The sequence below is a fragment of the Octopus sinensis genome, unplaced genomic scaffold, assembly GCF_006345805.1.
Source record: "Octopus sinensis unplaced genomic scaffold, ASM634580v1 Contig12122, whole genome shotgun sequence".
Taxonomy (NCBI): domain Eukaryota; kingdom Metazoa; phylum Mollusca; class Cephalopoda; order Octopoda; family Octopodidae; genus Octopus; species Octopus sinensis.
Window position 1 is genome coordinate 30,001 of NW_021832538.1, and position 25,000 is coordinate 55,000.

Below are 25,000 nucleotides of genomic sequence, written 5' to 3' on the forward strand. Positions count from 1 at the left end.
GTCCTAGTGGTGTCCGCTTGCAGATCGATGTGTTTGGAAGTAAAATCTAAGTGCGAACCTGTCCTCAAGAATTTGATGTTCACCTGGCCAGCATCGCTTGATTGTCAACAGCTTCCCGAGCACTCCAATAAAAAACACCTTTGTATGGAAGCCCCAAATGTCACAGACGAACCCGACATGCAACCAGAGACTGTCAACGCCGAGTGGTGGAATATTGTCCAGTCATTCAAGGATAAAACACATGACGGCCACAACAGGAGATTACATTTTGGAGGACAGTATGGCCATAACCGCGACATCGGTTCTACACACACCCTGTGTCCAGACCGGTTTGTCTACGTTGACAAACATGGGGGTCATAATTACTCTTGCGCCCCACGCTGTAATATTGATGTTTACTTCAAACAAGAAGATAAAAGATTTGCGAAGATCTGGCTCCTTGTATGGGCAACCTTTTGCTGCATTTCAACCACCATCACCGTTCTAACCTTTGCAATTGATACATCACGTTTTAAGTACCCCGAAAGGCCGATCATTTTTCTGTCCATGTGTTACGCTATCTATTCTGGAGCTTATATGATTCGAGGTATTACTGGACCTAATTCTATATCGTGTGACCGTCTTCGAGACGGCACTGAATTCTTGATACAAGAAGGACTCGAAAGTACTTGGTGTATTATAGTATTTCTAATACTTTACTATTTCGGTATGGCCAGTGCCATATGGTGGGTGATACTGACCCTTACGTGGTTTTTGGCTGCTGGACGCAAATGGGTCCAGGAAGCTATTGAATCACTTAGTAGCTATTTCCATGTGGCCGCTTGGGCGATTCCGGCCGTGAAAACCATTATAATTCTGACAATGCGCCGGGTTGACGGAGATGAATTAACAGGACTTTGCTTTGTAGGTAACCAAGACATCGTCGCCCTGACGGGATTTGTTATCACTCCTTTGCTCATATATCTTATCATTGGAACGATCTTTATATTTGCCGGTTTCTTTGCCATGTTCAAAATACGGCGAAATTTGAAACAAGACGGTACAAACATTCGCAAACTCGAAAAACTGATGGCCAAAATTGGTATATTCTCGGTTCTGTATACACTGCCGGCGACTTGTGTTATAGGATGTTACTTTTACGAAAGGATTAACTTCGACAATTGGAAAACAGAAGCAATGCGTCGCCGGTGCCGAAGCAATCGGAACGGCGAAAAAGATTGCTCTCTGTCACACTCTATACCGACTATCGAGGTGTATATGTTGAAAATTTTCATGTCTTTAATCGTTGGAATTACCAGTGGAATGTGGGTATGGAGTTACAAAACAGTGAACTCGTGGAAAAATTTCTTTTCCAGCCGTTTTTCACGTCGGAAACATATATACCACGGAAATTACCAACAGGCGCCTGTGTTTTTGATGAAGACACGAGGGCAAAAACTTGTTCCCAAAAATGTGGGAACCAGAGTATGAGAAAATATCGATTTCTAGTCTTATTTCGATTTTATATTGATTTTTTTTTTAAGTATTGTTTTCTTATCTATTTGCTAAACAACACACAGAAATGTCTAAAATTTATTTTATTTTTATAAAAAAGTAAAAAAAAACTATTTTATTACAGTTTGCCAACTTCCAGTTCTGTTGTTAATATAATATTGCTTCTCTTTTATACATTTTTTTCACATTTTTTTTTGGTAAAAGATCTGAAGAAATTACCGAGTTAAATAGGATCGTAGCAGCAATGGCAGGAGTAGGCTGGGAGAGTGTTCGAATCTAACACACACCTTGGTTCTATATCAGCACACACACAAACACACACACAATCACAAGTTAACTTTTTACCACTTCTAAACATACGTTTTTTTCCCTAAACTTTTTATACACGCCATAATTACAACATACACGCATCTCTTATATGTGTTTGATTTGCATACATACATACATACACATACATATATATATCAGTCTATATATAGTTACGAGGAGTTTATTCTAACAACTATTACAAACATACTTTTCTTATACCTTCATACGTGCGTGCACATATATATGTATGCATATATGTATATCTATATATATTCATATACATACACACATTAACCTATTATTGCATGTATCGGGTATGATCTCGCACATGAATGTATATATACACATATATAGACACAGGCGTTCTCACTTTTCTTTCCTCGCAATATGTATACGTGAAAAGTTTCTCCGTTATTCAATCAAAAACGCACAACTAAACACAGTAGAGATTGCATATACACAATTATAAAAACAAAGCAGTGTGTACATTATCGAAACGTGTGTCTATTCATAAATATACCTACCTTTACATTATATAGTGTGTTTATATAAATATACAATTATCCCTTGCAGTATAGTTTATACACAAGTTTTATATAAATACACCTATGCACGATATATAACATACTATAGGTGAAAGTATGTTAATAACTATATATATGTATATATATATATATATTATGAATTAGAGATAAAACCACTATTAGGCAACTCAAACAGTGATAGACATAAACCAATACATAAATAACAAATAATATATATATTTTTAAATATATAACTTATAAACTAGATCTCAAAAAGTATAAAATGAATGATAAATATATAAGTAATAAGTAAAAACAAATTTATATAGACAGATAGGTAGATAGACAGATAGATTGATAGATAGATAGGTAGATAGACAGGTTGGTAGGTAGATAGATAGATAGACAGGTAGGTAGGTAGGTAGATAGATAGATAGATAGATAGATAGATAGATAGATAGACAGATAGACAGACAGAGATAGATAGATAGATAAATAGATAGGTAGGTAGGTAGATAGATAGAAAAATAAACACGCACACACACACATACTAGATCTAGCTTACTTTTTTTTGTACGTATGTATATAAATGTGTTTATCTACTTCCAGATAAACATTCGTGTGTATGCGGAAACAAAGCAGGTAAGTGTGTGTGTGTGTGTGTCCGGGCGTACACACACACACACGCGCACACACCGACCGAGACTACATGCGGCATACATCTGGCTTATGAATCAGTTCTTTGATGTTTAAGCGGAGATGTATCAGCTAAAGTCAGCTTCTAAACTCCCTCCGCTCCGCTCTTCTCTTCTCTCTCTATCCTCCCTCCTTTCTTTCGCTTGCTCCGTAGCTCTCTTTTTCTCCATGGTTTCATCAAATATCTGTCTATCTATCGATCTATCTGCCCTCCCACTCCCCGTTATCTATACATCGATCTGTTTTATCACTTTTCTCATACACACATATACGTTTTTGTATCTGGGTTGCAAGATTCTTTACACACACACACACATACGTATATTAAATTTTTCTTGAGAACATTTCTTAGTGGTAAGACCATAGCGGATCTATTTCTAGCATAAGGGTGTCCACATAGTGGTTTCCCTCTAATATATATGTATGTATATATATATATTTCTTTACTTTACTAGGTTTACTACCCACAAGGGGTTAAACATAGAGGGGACAAACAAGGACAGAGAAAGGGATTCAGTCGATTACATCGACCCCAGTGCGTAACTGGTACTTAATTTATCGACTCCGAAAGGGATGAAAGGCAAAGTCGACCTCGGCGGAATTTGAACTCGGAACGTAACGACAGACGAAATACGGCTACGCATTTCGCCCGGCGTGCTAACGTTTCTGCCAGCTCCATATATCATCATCATCATCATTTAACGTCCGCTTTCCATGCTAGCATGGGTTGGCTGCGAAACCGTCCAACCCATGCTAGCATGGAAAGCGGACGTTAACTGATGATGATGATGATGATGATAAGGTCGACTTTGCCTTTCATCCTTTCGGGGTCGATAAATTAAGTACCAGTTACGCACTGGGGGTCGATGTAATCGACTTAATCCGTTTGCCTGTCCTTGTTTGTCCCCTCTGTGTTTAGCCCCTTGTGGGTAGTAAAGAAATATATTACTCTTTTACTTGTTTCAGTCATTTGACTGCGGCCATGCTGGAGCACCGCCTTTAATCGTGCAACTCGACCCCGGGACTTATTCTTTTGTAAGCCCAGTACTTATTCTATCGGTCTGTTTTGCCGAACCGCTAAGTTACGGGGACGTAAACACACCAACATCGGTTGTCAAGCAATGCTAGGGGGACAAACACAGACACACAAACATATACACACACATATATATATATATATACATACATACATATATACGACAGACTTCTTTCAGTTTCCGTCTACCAAATCCACTCACAAGGCATTGGTCAGCCCAGGGCTATAGCAGAAGGCACTTGCCCAAGATGCCACGCAGTGGGACTGAACCCGGAACCATGTGATTGGTTAGCAAGCTACTTACCACACAGCCACTCCTATATATATCCTTAAATCCTTAAAAATGTTTTAGCCCAAAGGCCGCGGCCATGCTGGGGCACCATATATATACATACATACACACATGCCTGTGGTGAATGGTCAGTACACTTTTCCATGTCCCTTCTGTTTTATATATATTTCCTTATCAAGTGTTAGCGCCTTCCAAATCTATTCTATCTATCTATGCATTCAGTTATCTTTTTCGTCTGTCGGTCTATGTGTTATGTTGCTTATCAATGTCTCTCTCTGGCTATCTGACCCTTCTGTAGGTCCTGTGTACATATATTTCAAATAAATATATATAAGGCGCAGGAGTGGCTGAGTGGTAAGTAGCTTGCTAACCAACCACATGGTTCCGGGTTCAGTCCCACTGCGTTGCACCATGGGCAAGTGTCTTCTGCTATAGCCCCAGGCCGACCAATGCCTTGTGAGTGGATTTGGTAGTCGGAAACTGAAAGAAGCTTGTCGTATATATACATATATATGCGTGTTTGTGTATATGTGTTTGTCCCTCTAGCATTGCTTGACAACCGATGCTGGTGTGTTTACGTCCCCGTTACTTAGCGGTTCGGCAAAGGAGACCGATAGAATAAGTACTGGGCTTACAAAAGAATAAGTCCCGGGGTCGAGTTGCTCGAGTAAAGGCGGTGCTCCAGCATGGCCGCAGTCAAATGACTGGAACAAGTAAAAGAGTATATACATACGGACACACACACACACTTTATCTTCTCGTCCAGGTCGCCGCGAAAACAAGTTTTTATTTTTTACACTAACAATGTAACACCCAACAACAAAAACATCAGTATACTACTACTAACTACTACTACACATCTTCCACATCATACACTCTTTTACTTGTTTCAGCCATTTGACTGTGCGGCCATGTTGGAGCACCGCCTTTAGTCGAGCAACTCGACCCCGGGACTTATTCTTTTGTAAGCCCAGTACTTATTCTATCGGTCTCTTTTGCCGAACCGCTAAGTGACGGGGTCGTAAACACTCCAGCATCGGTTGTCAGCAATGCTAGAGGGACAAACACAGATACACACACATACACATATATATATACGACAGGCTTCTTTCAGTTTCCGTCTACCAAATCCACTCAGAATGCATTGGTCGGCCCGAGGCTATAGCAGAAGACACTTGCCCAAGATGCCACGCAGTGGGACTGAACCCAGAATCATGTGGTTGGTAAGCGAGCTACTTACCACACAGCCACTCCTGTCTTCACTAGTGGAGAAAGACACTATATAAATGCAGTCGTCGCCTTGATGGCCACGGAAGGAACATCTTTGATCAACTGACTGTCTGTGTGTCTGTTGTTTTGGGGCGTTCTCTTGACGGTATGCTTTGATGTATGAAAAAAGTTCACTGAAAAAAAAAAAAAAAAAAAACGTCAACGCTGTTTATTGTGAAGCTTGGCGTGTCGGGTGCCGGAGTGGTAGCGGGTAGTTCTATTGTGTAGAGTAAACGGGTGCGTGTATGTCGGTTGGTGTGCGCGCGCTTGCGTACAATTCGGCCGACAAGTGCGTGTATTGATTGTAGTATGTTTATCTGAATTGTGTGTGTGCGTGTGTGTATGATATAGAACTGCATTGAATAGTGTAAGGTGTGGCGACTGTCTACTTTGAAAGTACAATAAAGGTGTGTACAGCGTCCAATAACACCTATACTTGTTCCACGTCCTCGCGTTGGTGTTTTTTCATGTTTGGATTAAATATATATATATATATATCACCTTGATCGACCAAACACTTATCAGATGTTGTTACACATCGCTGGTCACAATGCGCTTCGCATTGTTTTAGCCTTCAAACGACGCCACCCCGCTTGGCTAAGCGAGCAGGCCAACAGAAGTAAGAGTGAGAGAAAGTTGTGGCGAAAGAGTACAGCAGGGATCGCCACCACCGCCCTGCTGGAGCCTCTTGGAGCTTTAGGTGTTTTCGCTCAATAAACACTCACAATGCCCGGTCTGGGAATCGAAACCGCGATCATATGACCGCGAGTTCGCTGCCCTAATCATTGGGCCAGAGCGCCTCCACACACACACACACATATATATATATATGCGTGTATGTGTTATGGTGTTCAATAGCAATCTTTGTACCTTGTATATGTGTCTTTGTAACCTCGTGGTTTGGGGTTCAGTCCCACGGCGCGGCACCATGGCCTGGTGTTTCCCACTATATAATAGATAGCTCCGGGCCGACCAATGCCTTGTGAGGGTAACTGTGTGGAAGCCTGTTGTATATGTATGTGTGATGTGTGTGCTTGTCCCCCACACTACAGCCACTTGGCAGTCGGTGTTGGTTTGTTCACGTCTCAGTAACCTAGCGGTTCGGCTAAATAAACCGATAGGGTAAGTAACAGAATTAAAAATAAGGTACTGGGCTCGATTTGTTCGACTAAACAAACCGTTGAGGGCGGTGCCCCATGGTCGTGTTTGTTTGTGTGTGTGTGTGATCTCTGCATAGACACATGGATGCCTGTATCCCTGGGATAGAGGCATCCAGCAACAGGACCTCCGTAATGTCATGATGGACCGTGAAGTCTGGCGTAGCATGGTAAATTCCATTGTCTCGACCACGGTCGAACAATGATGATGATAGACACATGGACATTATGTTAGAGTGTCAGATAAAGATGAATAGCGTAACGCAGGGTTTTTGCCACTCCCTCGCGCGTGTATCAAGTGGTCAGCCTGCATAGATAGTAGAGGGACCGCACGCTACGCCACTGGCCTTGCAGTTTCTGTTTCGGCCCTTCGACACCGTTCTGAGAGCAACGACTGCGATGTCCAAGCTGCATGAATCTATAGACGGTAGCCTTTCTCGTGGACAGCATTCTGCTAGTCTTCACAGACACACACACACAGACTGCCGTGCATAGCGTTTAGAATATCTTGTATGTATTGTCACTAATATATATTCGTGGAGGCGCAATGGCCTAGTGGTTAGGGCAGCGGACTCGCGGTCGTAGGATCGCGGTTTCGATTCCCAGACCGGGCGTTGTGAGTGTTTATTGAGCGAAAACACCTAAAGCACCACGAGGCTCCGGCAGGGGGTGGTGGCGACCCCTGTTGTACCTGTATTTCAAAGGGCCGGCCTTGTCACTCTCTGTGTCACGCTGAATATCCCCGAGAACTACGTTAAGGGTACACGTGTCTGTGGAGTGCTCAGCCACTTACACGTTAATTTCACGAGCAGGCTGTTCCGTTGATTCGGATCAACCGGAACCTTCATCGCCGTAACCGACGGAGTGCTTCCATCCATCCATATATTCGTTATTTCAGAATAACAAATAAGATATTCTAAATGTCATGAACAGCATGCGTTCTGAGTTCAAATTGCGCTGAAGTCGACTTTGCCTTTCGTCTTTTCGGGGTCGATAAAATAAGTACCAGTTGATTGCTTGGATCGATGTAATCGATTTATCACTTCCCGCGAAACTGCAGTTCTTGTACCAAAATTAGAAATCAATATATACTCTTTTACTCTTTTACTTGTTTCAGTCATTTGACTGCGGCCATGCTGGAGCACCGCCTTTAGTCGAGCAAATCGACCCCAGGACTTATTCTTTGTAAGCCCAGTACTTATTTTATCGGTCTCTTTTGCCGAACCGCTAATGACGGGGACGTAAACACACCAGCATCGGTTGTCAAGCAATGCTAGGGGGACAAACACAGACACACACTTATATATATATATACATATATACGACAGGCTTCTTTCAGTTTCCGTCTACCAAATCCACCCACAAGGCATTGGTCGGCCCGGGGCTATAGCAGAAGACACGTGCCCAAGATGCCACGCAGTGGGACTGAACCCGGAACCATGTGGTTGGTTAGCAAGCTACTTACCACACAGCCACTCCTGCGCCTATATCCATTATTTCACAATTATGAGACAGTGAGTTCGATTCCTGGCTCTGTGTTGTGTTCTTGAGCAAGATACTTTATTTCTTGTTACTCTAATTCACTCAGCTGTAGAAATGAGATATCACTTCCACCCTCACCCATATGCTGGCCCCTTGTTCATTCGAATCATAAAGTCATCGAGAAAGTTTAGTTCTCGACTATCAATTTGTTAGTGGACAGAGTCCACTTAGTAATATGACGGTACAATTAATTATATGGAAGCACTCCGTCGGTTACGACGATGAGGGTTCCGGTTGATCCGAATCAACGGAACAGCCTGCTCGTGAAATTAACGTGTAAGTGGCTGAGCACTCCACAGACACGTGTACCCTTAACGTAGTTCTCGGGGATATTCAGCGTGACACAGAGAGTGACAAGCCGGACCCTTTGAAATACAGGTACAACAGAAACAGGAAGTAAGAGTGAGAGAAAGTTGTGGTGAAAGACTAGAGCAGGGATCACCACCATCCCCTGCCGGAGCCTCGTGGAGCTTTTTTTAGGTGTTTTCGCTCAATAAACACTCACAACGCCCGGTCTGGGAATCGTAACCGCGAGTCCGCTGCCCTAACCACTGGGCCATTGCGCCTCCACAATTAATTATATATATGGATATACGATGGAGGAGGACGAAACATCCTGTGTTAATAGAGCAAATATTCTAAGCAAGGTTCCGTTAAAATATCAAAGAAAACCTATTGCCCTTATTCCTTTGCCATATCCTCAACCCAGTTAACATGAATCGTTTTCAGATTACATACTGTATAATGTGAAACTGTACATAGTTTATTTTCCTGGTTTTAATTAAAATGGAACTATAAAGGTTTACTGTTTAAAATTACCAGTAAATATTTATGTTATCGATATCCCTTTCGGACTGCTCCTACTTCCGGAAAAATCTTTACAGACGACCTCCTTAAGAAATGTTTAAATTACTTCTGCTTTGTATATCATCCAGTGATTCTTGATTCCTGGAAGAGTGGACTGCTTTATTTGATGCAACTTGTCTCGGGTTATACAGACAATCTGGTGTCCCGTGTCAAGTGGTGGCTAATATTGTTGGAAATCGTTGGTACTGAAGTGCGTATCGATCTTTCTGCCTAACTAGTGATTGGTTATCTCAGAACCCAACTGACAAAATTCTCATTGTCTCTTCTCTCCATCTTGAATGTATAGAAGTCTTCCTTGATATAAAATACAGTAACTACTGTTTCATATTTCTTTATTGCCCACGAGGGGCTAAACATAGAGGGGACAAACAAGGACAGACAAAGGGTTTTAGTCGACTACATCGACCTCAGTGTGTAACTGGAACTAATTTTATCGACCTCAGCGGAATTTGAACTCAGAACGTAACGACAGACGAAATACCTATTTATTTACTGCCCACAAGGGGCTAAACACAGAGGGGACAAACAAGGACAGACATAGGTATTAAGTCGATTACATCGACCCCAGTGCGTAACTGGTACGTAATTTATCGATCCCGAAAGGATGAAAGGCAAAGTCGACCTCGGAGGAATTTGAACTCACAACGTAACGCAGACGAAATACCACTAAGCATTTCGCCCGCTGTGCTAACGGTTCTGCCAGTTCGCCGCTACTGTTTCAGACAGCTCACTTCTAACGAACTTTTTAACCGTGCGTGTGTGTTCTTGCCGGCGTTTGGCGCTCGATCGTCGGTCCGTTGTCCACTTCATTGCTGTCGTCCGATGAAGAATCACGCCTGCCGCCAGGCGGCGTCGCGTGCAGCCTGCTTTTGCGCTCGGTTCTGCCAAGAAAACCTCTGCTCCTTTCTCGTCTCTCGCCACGGCTTCAAACAAGGGACTGGGGCGTACCGCATAGATCAGCCACAACCACGGTGACCATCGCATCTTGAAGTGCAGACTATATATGGGTCTTCGCCATAGGACGAAGTAATGCTAGAAAGATCGTTCTCGTTGCGCTCTGTCCTTCGTGTCCTTCACACCTATTTCTTTATTACCCACGAGGGGCTAAACACGGAGGGGACAAACAAGGACAGACATAGGTATTAAGTCGCTTCCATCGACCCCAGTGCGTAACTGGTACTTAATTTATCGACTCCGAAAGGATGAAAGGCAAAGTCGACCTCGGCGGAATTTGAACTCACAACGTAAACTGGGTCTGCTCTTCCGAATAATTCACTGTCCCCTACTTTTCTTACTCTCCTGCAGTAATCAAGTCTGATGTTGATTAATTTGTTACCTCATTGGTTGAGTGGTGGTCGTTAGTTAGTTAATTTTTTGGCTCAAAAAGCAAAAAGCAAGGCCATGTAGGGGGACATGGAGTTATGTACAGGGTGGTGTTCATGTAAAGAGTTCAGGCCACTTGATTGTTGTCAATTGGTTGAAGTGTTTTGTTTTGGGCGTGTTTACAATGTCTGTGCGTGCGTTTGTATAAAAGAACTTTTCAAATATATTAGCAGTAATGTGTGTGCTTTTCATAGATGGGAGCTATGAAAGTTGTAGAGTGGAGGGTCAAATGGCCATGTTTGATAAAAAAGAATTTGGTCAATTTTTTTTTTCTCTTTTTAAACTTCTCCAACATGATGGTTAAAGCAAGAAATTATATTGTTTTCTCATAAACAGGAGAGAGAGACAAAAAAATTAACTAATATTGGGAGAGGCTGGTGTTTGTCAGTTTGAGAAGCACTGGGCCGCTATGTTTGTGTGTGTGTGTGTGTGTGTGATAGTAGCGTTGTCCCATATATGTAAGCAGTACTGTAATATGGGCCAAGGACAGCGTTTTCCAGGCTTTTACTCCTGGGGAAACTTTGAAACACATCCCATGTCTCAGGGAACCCCTTTATTTATACTTTTAATAATCTTTTCCTCTTTCATAACGTTAAAATTTCATAAGAGATTATTGATACCAAGTAATTTCAACTGAGACCAAAATCCCCTTCTATTACCCCCGAGAAGTAATTTTTCCAAATTTCCTCTTATGATCTACAGATGTTAGGTTTTAAGGGATACGCCGCCTGCGTCTATAATAAAATTATCAATAAAGCAATAACCGCAAAATCTGTCCAAAATTGCTTTTATATATTATTTGCCAATTTATCACAGTTTCTCGTGGAACCCTAATGTTCTCTGGGAGCTGCGGGTGGGAAAACGCTGCGCTGATATTCGGATATTTGTGTGTGTGTAACGGCAATCTGTCCCAGATGTTCGCACGTGTAACAGCAGCGCTATCCCAGATTTATGGGCCGGACTGTAATGTAATTATACGATGTTTCTGCGTGTTACACTGTCCTCTTCTCCCCAGATATGTCAGCAGTGGGCCTGGCATGGTCTCTGTGTATGTAACAGCAGCATATCTCCGAGATACATGAACGACTAGCGTAATGCGAGTCGAAGTTGTTTGTATGTGTAACATTAGCACTGTCCCAAATATGGAAGCCATAATTGCATAGATCAGCTAGCAATTGAAAAGAAGTGATGCTAGCGAAGGGGAAATGCATGCGTTTAGATGTATTTTGGCAGCAGCGACTCTTGTTGAATAAACGGTATGATTGAACATCGATCGATTTATTGGTAACTTAACAAACTTCGGCGGAGATGTAGCCCACGCCTGAACTTCAAAACTTCTGTCGGTCCGGATCGTGACGGAACCTGTGAGGATCAAAAGCAATCCAGATCCGGCTGTGACTTGTTTTTATTTTTACTTTAACTTGTTTCAGTCATTTGACTGTGGCCATGCTGGAGCACCGCCATTTTAGTCGAACTAATTCAACCCCAGGACTTATACTTTGTAAGCCTGGTACTTATTCTATCGGTCTCTTTTGCCGAACCGCTAAGTTACGGGGACGTAAACACACCAGCATCGGTTGTCAAGCGATGTTGTGGGTGGGGGGGACAAACACAGACACACAAATATATATACACACACACGTACGTACATTCATACACACACATACGACGGCCTTCTTTCAGTTTCTGTCTACCAAATCCACTCACAAGGCTTTGGTCGACCCGAGGCTATAGTAGAAGACACTTGCCCAAGGTGTCACGCAGTGGGACTGAACCCAGAAACGTGGTTGGTAAGCAAGCTACTTACCACACAGCCACTCCTGCGCCTAATCTAAAACTTTTTCAATCCATTAGTTATATGTAGAAGCACATTATTTAATCGTGCTCTTAGGAGATTTCCCTGATATTTCTCTCAACTGAGACGACCTTTAAGGATCTCCTTTGTAATCCATGTGCGTGTGAGAGGAGAATGAATGTCTATCCTGTAGAGGAGTAGAGGGAGGTGGCTAGTGTGGGATCATTCGAAGTAAAAGGGGGAGTGGGGTACTTGTTGTTGTCTTGCGTGAAATGTATGACAACTTGTACGAACGCTTCTTTTTAACAAATGCTATTTCTTTCTACATTTGGATGCGATGCAAACACACACGCTGTTATTTTAAAAATTGAATGGTATAATTTACACAGTCAAGCGATCAGTAGAACTATATGGCAATCTTTCGTCTCTAGTAGACCTTTCCGTCGATATCCGTAAAAAATTTTTTTTTTTACATATGGGCTTGCGGGAACTTTTGAAGTAATGAGAGCGAAAGAGACTAAGAGAAAGCGATTGTATGACGAGGGAAGTTCTTTTGAAGTTACCGTGCATGTGAAGCATTGGTGTACATGTGTGTGTTTGATGGGGTGTGGGAGACAGACAGTATGTTGTGTAAGTGAAGTGCTTCTGTTAGTGTGTGTGAAGAGACAGAGAGAGTAATGTGTGAAAGAAAGAGATAACTGAAATTTTTTACTCGGTGTATGTGTATATGTATGTATATTACTTCAAAAGTTCCCGCAAGCCCATATGTAAAAAAAATAATTTTTTTTACGGAAATCGACGGAAAGGTCTACTAGAGACGAAAGATCGCCCTTTAAAGATATTCCATGAAATTTTGCGACCTTTTTCCCTCCATTCCCAGTAAGTAAAAAGAGATATAGTTCTTAACGAGAATCGAAACCGGATCACGGATTCGATTGGGCGGTTGTTTCCAAACTTATATAGTTCATTATTGATTGTTAGAAGCAGTTTGTGAAATTCGGTCACTAGAGGAAATACGTGTATAGGGAGTCAATACCGACCTCACATTTTCTCCCCCTCTCTCTCCTTCTCTGCGTCTAATTGAACTAGTGTCACGTGACTTCATGCTAAATATACATCTCAACTGATCTGCCTATCTCTCTATCACCCTTCATTTATACTTCTCCCAAGCTGTCTTTTTGCCGTCTATTTCGTAATCTCTGTGTCTACTAAATCGATATCTGTACAACAGTGTCCACTTATATATCTGCCAGTGGATAAAGTACACTTCACTGTCTTATATGATTGATACACTACAGCTTCTAGCCTTTTATAGTCACTATACTTACTACACGACGCAAGAGCAGTCTCTTATCACACTATAATAGTCCAGCCTCTATAAGCGAATGGAATATGCAGTCCGACTTCTTATTACTTACTTAAGATTCTCCATCGAATCCTATGATAGCCAGCCATTTTCTTCAATTAATTCTAGAACTTTTGACAACCTCATATCCCAGTCCTTGACGTACAACTTCAAACACAGACACAGAACTATATGAATGCTAAGTGTTTTGCTCTTTTCTCTCTGCTCCGGGCAGTGTTTGAGGGCAGTTCTCCACCATTTCTTTTAATCGTTCTCCAGCTGTGAGATGGTCAAAAGTGACCGGCGAGTAGCGAGGTCTTTAAAGGTTGCTTCTCTTCAAAGACGTCGTCAGTTAGCCTTTGAGCTTCTTCGTCCGTCCTTGTTAAGATGGTAGGCTATATAGTAATATTATATATAAGCAAAAACTAGTTAAAAAGGGTGGGATGGGGGGAAACGAGTGGCTATGACATGTTCAGACAAATATACAAGTATATCAAATACTATACAACATAAATTCTATGTTAGAATTATCTCCGCCTACAGAGAATGTAACATAATTACTAAATGGGAATTGTGATTATATATATGTGTGTATATATATATATATATAAAACCAAGTTGCCGTCAACTTGTGTAAAAGGCAACCAAATCAGACATGGTTGAGTTCAGGTGTGTGTGTTTTACGTCTATTATTTTTATGTTTGTTCGTATGATTCATTTTATGTGTATGTAGTTAGGTTTGTGTCTGTGAATTATGTACATATATGTAAACAAAGCGTGTGACAAGGATGGTGGTGGTGAGAGGAGTTAATGTTGACAAGTCGTAAGGGACCGTCTCGTGACAGTGTTGTGACACGCACCGCGACGTGGGACCGTTTCGTGATTCAGTAAGAGGACATTTTGACGTAACTACAAACTGGACTACTCAGTAGCGAACCATCGTTTTCTTTGCCAATATTGTAAGTAACAAACACATAATGTCTTTTTTGTCACAAAAACGTACATTGTATATGCGTGTGTTTAATAATATAAGTGTCTCTTTTGACGTTGCGAATTTCTACTCGACATGTTAGAAATAACTCCAAATCACACCCCCACCACCGTATTAAAGAAGGAATTGGTGCACCGTATCCAGTAAGGAAGAGAGAATGGTTACGGGTGGGATGCCTTTGATCGTGTGTCTACCTGAAACAGGGCTTACCAAGGTTAAAAGAAATTCCGTTTGCAAGTAGTAAAGAAAAATGGTGTAACTACAAATCGCATTTGGTCACTCGTCTTCTAAGGGCTTAACCAGCACTAAACTATCGTCACCACCTCCATCTTTGCCTTTGTCCTAATTAAAGGAGCGTTTGTTTATGTGGTCAAGAATTTTAAAACAGTTCGCTTCAATTAACATGTCTGATACCCGTGTGCACAACTTGAAGAAGTCTAGCAGAACTGGCAGAACGTCAGAGGAAAAAAAATATTTTGCAGAGTTTAGTTACAAGTTTTTTTATGCGTTCCTAATTCATTGACTGTCTTTGCCTTCCATCCTTTTGGAGTTGATAAGATATAGTAATAAAATATACAGGGATAGATTACATTCCTGTAATACGTAAGTGATCAGAATTATCAAGTTAAGTTACATATGAAATGAAGTATTTGTAATCAAAATCATTATTTATGTCATACACACACACATTATATATTATTGTAACTCCAGGATTTATACCGACCCCCTCCCCTGGATGAAAGCATAGCAGATGTTGAATTCTTGGTAAAAGAACTTAAGCTTCTTAATTCAAATGTTACAGATGAGCACAGCACTATACGTGGGACACAGATAAAACGCTCCAAAATGCAACGGAGAGGAGGGGGGGGTTAAGATCATCATTATCATCATCATAACCTTTTACCATGATGTTGACCATCTGCAATTATATCACTATTAAAAAACAAAAAACAAAAAAAAAACTCGAGTCATGCTGACTCGTAAAGGGTCGGTTTCCATGACGTAAAAAATTCCCCATCTGGACGGATTACTCATTTATTTTGCCAGCTGAGTGGACTGGAGCAACGTGAAATGAAGTGTTTTGCTCAAGAACACAACGCGTTGACTAGTCCAGGAATCGAAACCACAATCTTACGATCATGAATCAACACCCTAACCACTAAGCTACACGTATCAACACTATATCACTATACAACCAGTGCACTACCACTGGCTCTCACACACCTTCGTGCCTGCATACATGTATATATACATACATACGTGCATACTGCCACATGCATTTATGGTTTAAGTCAGTGCAAGAGTCTTGACTGTCTTGTTCATCAGCATGCACGAAATAACAACCTAATGCCCCTCAAATCACTCCTACCTTCTTAAAATAAAAAGAAGAACCCGTGTAATCACAGGTTCAATCAACTTGAAAAACGAAAAGACGCGTGAACGTCATGGCTGGCGTGGCTTTGATCATAGGGCTATTTGTTGACTTGGAGGCCAAGTGGGCCAAACAAACAACAGAAACTTGTAACTCCACCACCACCACTATACCATCTATACAACCTCCATACCATCAGTACATTATTGCCATTTTAGCCATACCTATTTCTTTACTAAACAGAGAAAGGACAGACAAAGGGATTAAGTCGATTATATCGACCCCAGTGCGTAACTGGTACTTAATTTATCAACCCCGAAAGGATGAAAGGCAAAGTCGACCTCGGCGGAATTTGAACTCAGAACGTAACGGCAGACGAAATACCTATTTCTTTATTCCCCACAAGGGGCTGAACATAGAGGGGACAAACATGGACAGACATAGGTATTAAGTCGATTATATCGACCCCAGTGCTTAACTGGTACTTAATTTATCGACCCCGAAAGGATGAAAGGCAAAGTCGACCTCGGCGGAATTTGAACTCACAACGTAACGGCAGACGAAATACCGCTGAGCATTTCGCCCGGCGTGCTAACGTTTCTGCCAGCTCACCGCCTAAATATATATACACACACATATATATATATATATATATATACACACCGTTTGGTTTTCCATTCATATGTGTGTTTGCAGGAAATGTTTGTATGGTTGTGTGTGTAAGTGTATGATTTTTATTTGTATATGTTCCTATATGCCTAGGTGACTGTGTACAGTTGAGATTGTGTGTGGGTGTGTAAGTAACCCCTTTTCTATCTCCCTGTTCTTTCTAACCTGATACCCTCATTAATCATTGTATCACATTCTGAAACTGACTCTCCCTCCCTCCCTCTCCTTGACATCTTTATCTCTCTCTATCTATCTCTCCCTCAGTCTCTCTCTCTCCTCCCACCCAGATTTCTAGCCAGCTAGCCACCCAACAACCCCACTATTTTATTTGAGGGTGGCCCTCTTATGGATGTAGATCCAATAGTGACAGACAGACAGACAGGCGAGGTGGGAAGGAAAGAGAAAGATGGAAGTGAGATGTTAGAACTTGATAAATAGACAAACTATGTGTATGTGTGTATATATATATATATATATATATATACACACACACATACACAAATATATATACACACATGCATATATATATATACATATATATATATACATATATATATATACATACATATATATATATATATATACATATATATACACACATATATATACACACACATATATATATATACACATATATATATACACATATATATATATACACATATATATATAATATATACATATATATATACACACACACACACACACATATATATATATATACACACATATATATACATACATATACACACACACACACATATATATATATATATATATATATATATATGAGAGAGGAGAAGAGAGAGGACAAGTGTGTGCTTGTGTGCATAGAGATAGATAGAAATAGAGATGAAGAGATAGGTAGTCAGGCAGGTTGATTGATAGATAAGTAAAGTAAATGGCTTGATGGATAGGAGTGGATTTGTTGCTGCAAAGACAGACACATAGAACACGAAGCGGGGGAGGGGACTTAAGATCAATGACAAGGGGGGAAGAGATAGGAAAGGATTAGTTAAAGAGACAGGAAAGAGAGTGGGGCAGGGTAGGTCTATGTCCACATGACATGCAAATAAATATGGTTAGGAAGTGTCCAATACACACACACACACATTCATACATACAAACATACACTTATCTAGCAGTGGATGTTGGTGTAGAGGTAAGAGGCACAAGGATTCTTAAATAGACAAGGAATTCAAGGGACAGATTGCTGTTAAATCTGAAATTAACCAGGGTCAATTCTAAACAGATGAGTTTCACATACATGCTGTGAGATACTGCTATTTAGCATCCACTGAGGATTACTCGTATAGCTGTATGAAACCCTGATATGCATAGATATTGTTATATAGTTTTATACCCCACACATGTATAACAAGCTTTACCAAAAGTATATAATTGTATCAAATTTTGGCACCAGGCCAGCGAGTTCAGGGAAGGGGCCAGGTTGGTTACATTGACCCCAGTGATTGACTGGTAGTTATTTTATCAATCCTGAAAAGGATGAAAGGCAAAGTTAACCTCAGCAGAATCTGAGCTCAGAAGGTAAGGACAGATGATATGCCGCCAAGCATTTTACCTGGTGTGCCAATAATTCTGCCAGCTTGCCACCCTGCCAGAGGCAATATATTCACCATTTTATATTCTATACTCTGCACAATGACTGTTCAATGAACATCTATGACATAGTCTTCACTTATACACACAGTTCATACTTTATACTTTCCACGCAGTAGATTCTTGCATATAATTCACACATACATTACACTCTTGGAGTGGTTGGCGTTAGGAAGGGCATCCAGCTGTAGAAACTCTGCCAGACCAGATTGGAACCTGGTGCAGCCATCTGGCTCTCCAGACCTCAGTCAAACCATCCAACCCATGCTAGCATGGAAAGCGAACATTAATCGATAACGATGATATATTACTCTTTTACTTGTTTCAGTCATTTGACTGCGGCCATGCTGGAGCATCGCCTTTAGTCGAGCAAATCGACCCCGGGACTTATTCTTTGTAAGCCTAGTACTTATTCTATCGGTCTCTTTTGCCGAACCGCTAAGTGACGGGTACATAAACACACCAGCATCGGTTGTCAAGCAATGCTAGGGGGACAAACACACACACACATACATATATATATACATATATACGACGGGCTTCTTTCAGTTTCCGTCTACCAAATCCACTCACAAGGCTTTGGTCGGCCCGAGGCTATAGCAGAAGACACTTGCCCAAGGTGCCACGCAGTGGGACTGAACCCGGAACCATGTGGTTGGTAAGCAAGCTACTTACCACACAGCCACTCTATATGTAGTTTCAGAAGACATAGGACCATAGGGCAGTAAAATATGATCTTCAGTTGATGAGTCTCTCACAAAGGTGATGACAAGTGACCGAGACTTCTGGTAATTGGCTGTGCTTTAGGAGACATGATGTCAAGCTAAGTGAAATCGTGGTCGTGGCCGGTACCAGTGACTTGTAAAAGACACCCCAGCACACTCTGCAGGGTGGTTGACATTAGGAAGAGCATCCAGCCATAGGAACCAAGCCAAAACAGATGACTGGTGCAGCACTCCGGCTGTTAAATGATGATGATGATATATTTAAAAAAGTTCAGACTTATCCATGCTTATATACAGCCCATTCCTAAATTTAATCTACATAATACAGATTCCTTGTATTGTACATACAGTTCATACTTATATAATTTATACAATATACAATCCACATTTATATAAACTATACTTTTATATAGTCTCTACTTCTATGCAGTTCATACTCATATATAGTCTATACTCATTTTGAATCCAAACCATACATTCTTATATATACAGTTCATATTTATATCATTTATATGATATACACACCATACAGTACAAGGTTCATACTACTATTTAATCCTTACAGTATATAGTTTATATTAATATACAGTCAAAACATAATCCATAAAATATATACTCCCTACATATATAGAGATCATACTTATTTATAATCCTTACTTGTGCACGGTGCATACTGACATACATACACTCTGTTCTTATATACAGCCCAAAATCCTAAGCAGTCCATACATATTATCCATACACTACACACTCCATTCTTATATATAATCGTATATATGGCACGTAAAAAGCACCCTTGGAGTGGTTGGCGTTAGGAAGGGCATCCAGCTGTAGAAACATTGCCAGATAAAACTGGAGCCTGGTGCAGCCTTCTGGCTTCCCAGATCCCAGTCAAACCATCCAACCCATGCTAGCATGGAGAATGGACGTTAAACGATGATGATGATGATGAATCCATACAATATACAATCCAGAATGCATGAAGATGCCTTTTAAGCAGATCTTGTTGGTCTTTCTTTCTTAAGCAAGGTATGATTGTTAGATGAGTTGGTTTTATTTAGGAGTACGACTAGATGCAGCCTCTAAAACTGATCGTTAGTTCTTGATAGTTAGTAGACAGTGAATATTAATGGACAGTCAACACCTGATATTCAGTGGTAGTTGACGGGTCTCGAGAGATTTCGTTAATAATAAATAATCAGTTTTTGATAACCAAAAAAAAACCAGTTCTGATAGTCTGTATTAATATACAGCTAGTTTTTAATAGACAGACAGTGTTAATAAAACAGTTGGTTCTTGATAAAGAGTTGACCCTTCTTAGACTTAGTGTTAACACTCAGTTTTTGTTATTGAGTTGGGAATTTTTTTATAGACAGTCTTTAAGTAGACAATCAGCTGAGTGTCCATTATCAGAAGTGTGCAACATCTTATAGATTATGTCCTGTTGTGTTGTATGCTACCTTAGTGAAAATTCTTGGCTTTCATCTTGTCAATGAATGTAAGCAGAACACAGCACAAATTCATTGAACCTGTAATAATGGAAGACTTGACAGATGCATGATGTTTTAAAGGCCATACTGGAGTAAATGTTTGAGTATTTTTTGCACAAGTTCAATTTGAATATCATCCTCTTGCTACACAACTGCTTCACCTGGCCTGTTTAAATCTGAGGTCAAAATTTGTGACTGTTGACAAAGGCTGCTGCATTAGGCACAGGTACAAAGGAGGAAGGTGTAAGACATGGGGTTGACAAATGACAGGTGAAGGCATAAAAGGAGGTTGCATCTCGTACTCGTCTCCTGAGACTGATGATGGGGAACCAAATGAACATCTGTGAACAAAATTTTACAATCAGTTAAAAGATACTTTAAAAATCTTTGGTATTCAACTTGAATATTTAATTCTTGAACTTTCAACACAATCTCCTTATTCAACCATTCCAATGGTTTTTGGAGAAGTTGAGTGATTGGTAAATATGAGACTCTCTCATTGTGCTGATGTCATGGAAAGTGCATTCCACTTACACTGTAAAGTGGTTAGTGAATGAGTAGAGAAAACATGGGATTGTGAGGTTCCTTTGGTTCTGTCTCACAAATACCTACTTCACCTCTCTAGTGTTGGGGCCACAAGAAAATGCACCCAAAACACTCTGTAAACTATTAGTAACAGAAAAGGCATCCAACTACAGAAACCAAACCAAATGGCAAATACGAGCTCTAGTCTCTGAAAGCAGTGGTTTCCAGTAAGAAATGACTGTTGTGACCCATCCAACAAAAGCCAGCCTGAGAAACAGATGTAAAATGATGTATGGTGATGTATCTACTTTGACAAATTTCACATTCAACGGTGAAGTTTGTCATAGTCTCTAAAGCAGTAAGTTAATGATTGTTTGAAAGAACATTGTGACTTTTAAAAATATTTTATCAGTTACTCAAATGGAAGGGCAATGCCCACATCCTTTTCAAGGCAGGGCCTCTGAGTTTGACAAGAAAGAAAGAAGACAATACCATCAAGTCAGAGATCTGGCCTAAGTGATTGCCATAGAATAAACTCTTCCGTTGTAGGCCAAGGACCAGATGGTGTTAAACTGGATACTGAAGTCTATCATCCAATTAGACCTTGGCAAGATTTAAAGAACCAGACCAAATGTCACAAGGCATCTATTCAATGTTCTAAGGTCTCTTCACAAAACTTAACAGGTACTTCCACCTTGTAAGAATAAAATGTGTAGTTGACCTTGGTGTGGGTGAGCATGTTGGGTAGATTTGAATTCAGAACACATGGGTCCACAATAAATACCACAAAGCAGTGTCTGATGCTCTGAAGACCCTAAACCCTTTCACCACCATGAAGGGATATCGTTGAAATATAACATCATTTGTGAAAGATGACCAGAATGGTTTGTTTTATAGACTTTTAGTCTCAAATCTTTGGGTTTGATATTCCTGAAACATGTTTTCATCTGAGCAAAAGAATAAAACCTTTCATTTGTCAGTCTTTGTAATAGATTTTGATTAATTGATTTCCCAATTACAGAAATTGCCTTCGTCTTTCTAAGTCAGTTTCCGGAAATCATTTGCAACTCACAGGATCATCAGATTTTGGGAGAAACCAACAGGTGGAAAAGACAGATTGGTCGTGACTGGAATGCCTTTCTGATCATAGGTTTGTTTCGTCAGAGCTAACCTGGGGAACACAATGATGGTCAGTTTGATAATCAATTTTGTAAAGTTTCAGGAAAGAAACATTCAGCACAAAGAACATTTTTACAAAACTTTTTTTTGTTTGTTTTGGTAATGAAACTAATTGCTCTACTACTTTAAAAATAGAATACCTACTCGACCCACATTACCCTAACAATATTCACATCCCGTAATCTGCTCACCCCACATATCTTTTGGATACTAACTCCTTGTATCCTCTGCTGACTGACTCCATACAGTTCTTTTGTACACTTACATCTCGTAATCTCTGCTCAACTCTTACCATCCTTTACACTTACATCTCGTAATCTCTGCTCAACTCTTACCATCCTTTACACTTACATCTCGTAATCTCTGCTCAACTCTTACCATCCCTTACACTTACATCTCGTAGTCACTACTGACTCGAAGCTATCCTGTAGACTTGCATCTCGTATTTTCTGCTCACTCTTTGAAAGAACATTGTGACTTTTAAAAATATTTTATCAGTTACTCAAATGGAAGGGCAATGCCCATATCCTTTTCAAGGCAGCAGGGCCTCTGTGTTTGACAAGAGAGAAAGAAGACTTAGTACACTTACATCTCCTAACTTCTGAGCACCCCCTTAACAAGATATCCGTGTTTATATTTTAATTTTACTACATTGTGTGTGTGTGTGTGTGTGTGTTTTAGGTACACTCACGGAGCTGGTAACCAAAGCAATGAAAACTGACCGTATAACTACGTATAAAATTAATCGCGTACGCATCCACACACACAACAACAACAACCACAAACGCACACATATATCGATTTATACCTAAAGCGTAATCTATATAACATGACTTTACTTTGAATGTTTGCACACACGCATATACACACACATTATCCAGCCAACTACTCACAAATAGACACCATTATTTGGCAAGAGTATTATTGGTCAGGCCACTTGGTGGCGCTGTTATCGATACACAACAACGTCTCATTCAGCGTTTCAAAAGGTTTTCTCTTCAAAGTGTTATGTTTGTTGAAATCAATACACATAACACTTTGAAGAGGGAAAACTGTAAATATATGTGTATTAGTGTTTGTGTGTGTGTGTGTCTACAATATGTATGCGTTTCTGTTTTGGTGTGTGTTTATTGATTTATATACACATACGCACACAAACATATATATACTCTTTCTCTCATATATATATACACACACAAAAACATACGCTTTCTCTCTCTCTCTTTTATATATATATATATATATATATATATATATATATATATATATATATATATATACATACACATGGATATATATATATATATAATATATATATATATATATATATATATATATATATATATATATATATATATATATATATATGTATATATTGGTATGCATATGCTATGTATAGGCTGTTGTTGCGTGTGAAAAGCGAATGGGTAGGTTGTTTGGTATGTGTGTGTGTGTGTATGCAGTGTTTATGCATACTAATTAATGTATGTATGTCTGCGTGTAGAGGCAGTGTTGATTGCGTGTGTATTACTGTGGTGTGGGCCCCGGGTTAGACTCGCTTCATAAACAGTCCTATGGTACCGTGTACTGTTTCCTTTTCTCTCTAGTTCTACAGCAGCCTCTGCTCTCTGAACGAGCTACCTGCACCATCTTCCTTCCTTCCTCAGAATCTCGAAGCTTCAATGGTTTTTATGTCCCATTTATGGTGCCGTTCGAGTGGGAGGAGATGCTGCATCTGTTGTCCTTTATTCTTCATCCTTTGTCCTCGCCAAACTTTCATCTGAAAGATAAGTTCTCTGTGGGGTATGTTAATTGCTATCTAAATTATATTAGTTGTAGTATTTTACCAGATGGCGCAACCGACACATCAATCTTGAGTCTGGTTTTATAAGCTCACTAGCAGTATCGCCCGGCGTTGCTCGGGTTTGTAAGGGAAATAACTACATAAGCATTTTTAGAGTTATAGCCAAAATATAGCAAAAAAATGCATTAAAAATGGAAAAAAATGATGGTAAATTTTTTTTTAAATCATTGACTCATCGTAGACATTTTTAGAGAGTTACTTCCCTTATACAATAGCGAAAAATGCATTAAAATGGAAAAAAAAATGATGGTAAATTTTTTTTTAAATCGTGGACTCATCGTAGACGCGCGCTAATACCCAGAAGGGCTCGATATGAATCACGACTATAAGATACCCGGTTTTGGTTACACTGCACCGCAAAATGTGGGAGTAGTTAGGAATCTAAATCGTAGGAGACAGACAGCACACAACCTCTCTTTTATATATAAAGATTAAATTTAGAGTTAACCTGTCATGCACAAACAATTTCAAATTGATCTCTGGAAATGAAATCTGAAAACCATGGTCTTTGTGTAGTTGTAGTTGTGCATAAGTAAGATTTCAATGTTAGCTTCCACATAAAACCCATATTTATAATATTGCAGCAGTAAAGGTCATCATTTCCTCTACAATAAACAAACTGAACACCATTTATGGATCTCACAGATCTTCAAAGGTTGTTTAGAAATACTTTAGCACAGTTATTTATTTGTGTCTTACACAAATTTCTGAAATAGCGACACAATAAGCAGCAGCTGAAAATAAACATTAGGCCGTCCTACGTATGTTTTTAGCCCAGTTGTTTATCAGAAACGGTATGAATCTTTTCTATCATAACTTTGACTCACTGCGAACCTCGCCGAATAAAAGCCTGCCA

General features: G+C 40.1%; 1 protein-coding gene and 1 long non-coding RNA gene across 2 annotated transcripts in view; both read left to right on the top strand.

Moving 5' to 3' along the window:
* The window catches only part of LOC115229220 (frizzled-9-like), a 2,125-nt gene extending 576 nt beyond the window's left edge, over nucleotides 1-1,549 (top strand). The window contains exon 1 of the mRNA XM_029799611.2: nucleotides 1-1,549. This exon is cut by the window's left edge and continues 576 nt beyond it. Coding sequence (XP_029655471.1) covers nucleotides 1-1,470 — 1,470 coding nt within the window. The 3' untranslated portion in view covers nucleotides 1,471-1,549.
* LOC118761317 overlaps nucleotides 1-18,560 on the top strand; it is a 27,329-nt gene extending 8,769 nt beyond the window's left edge. Inside the window, exon 3 of the long non-coding RNA XR_004997286.1 lies at nucleotides 17,576-18,560. This is a non-coding gene — a long non-coding RNA (uncharacterized LOC118761317). The remainder of the gene's footprint in view (nucleotides 1-17,575) is intronic.
* Nucleotides 18,561-25,000: the final 6,440 nt, after the last annotated feature.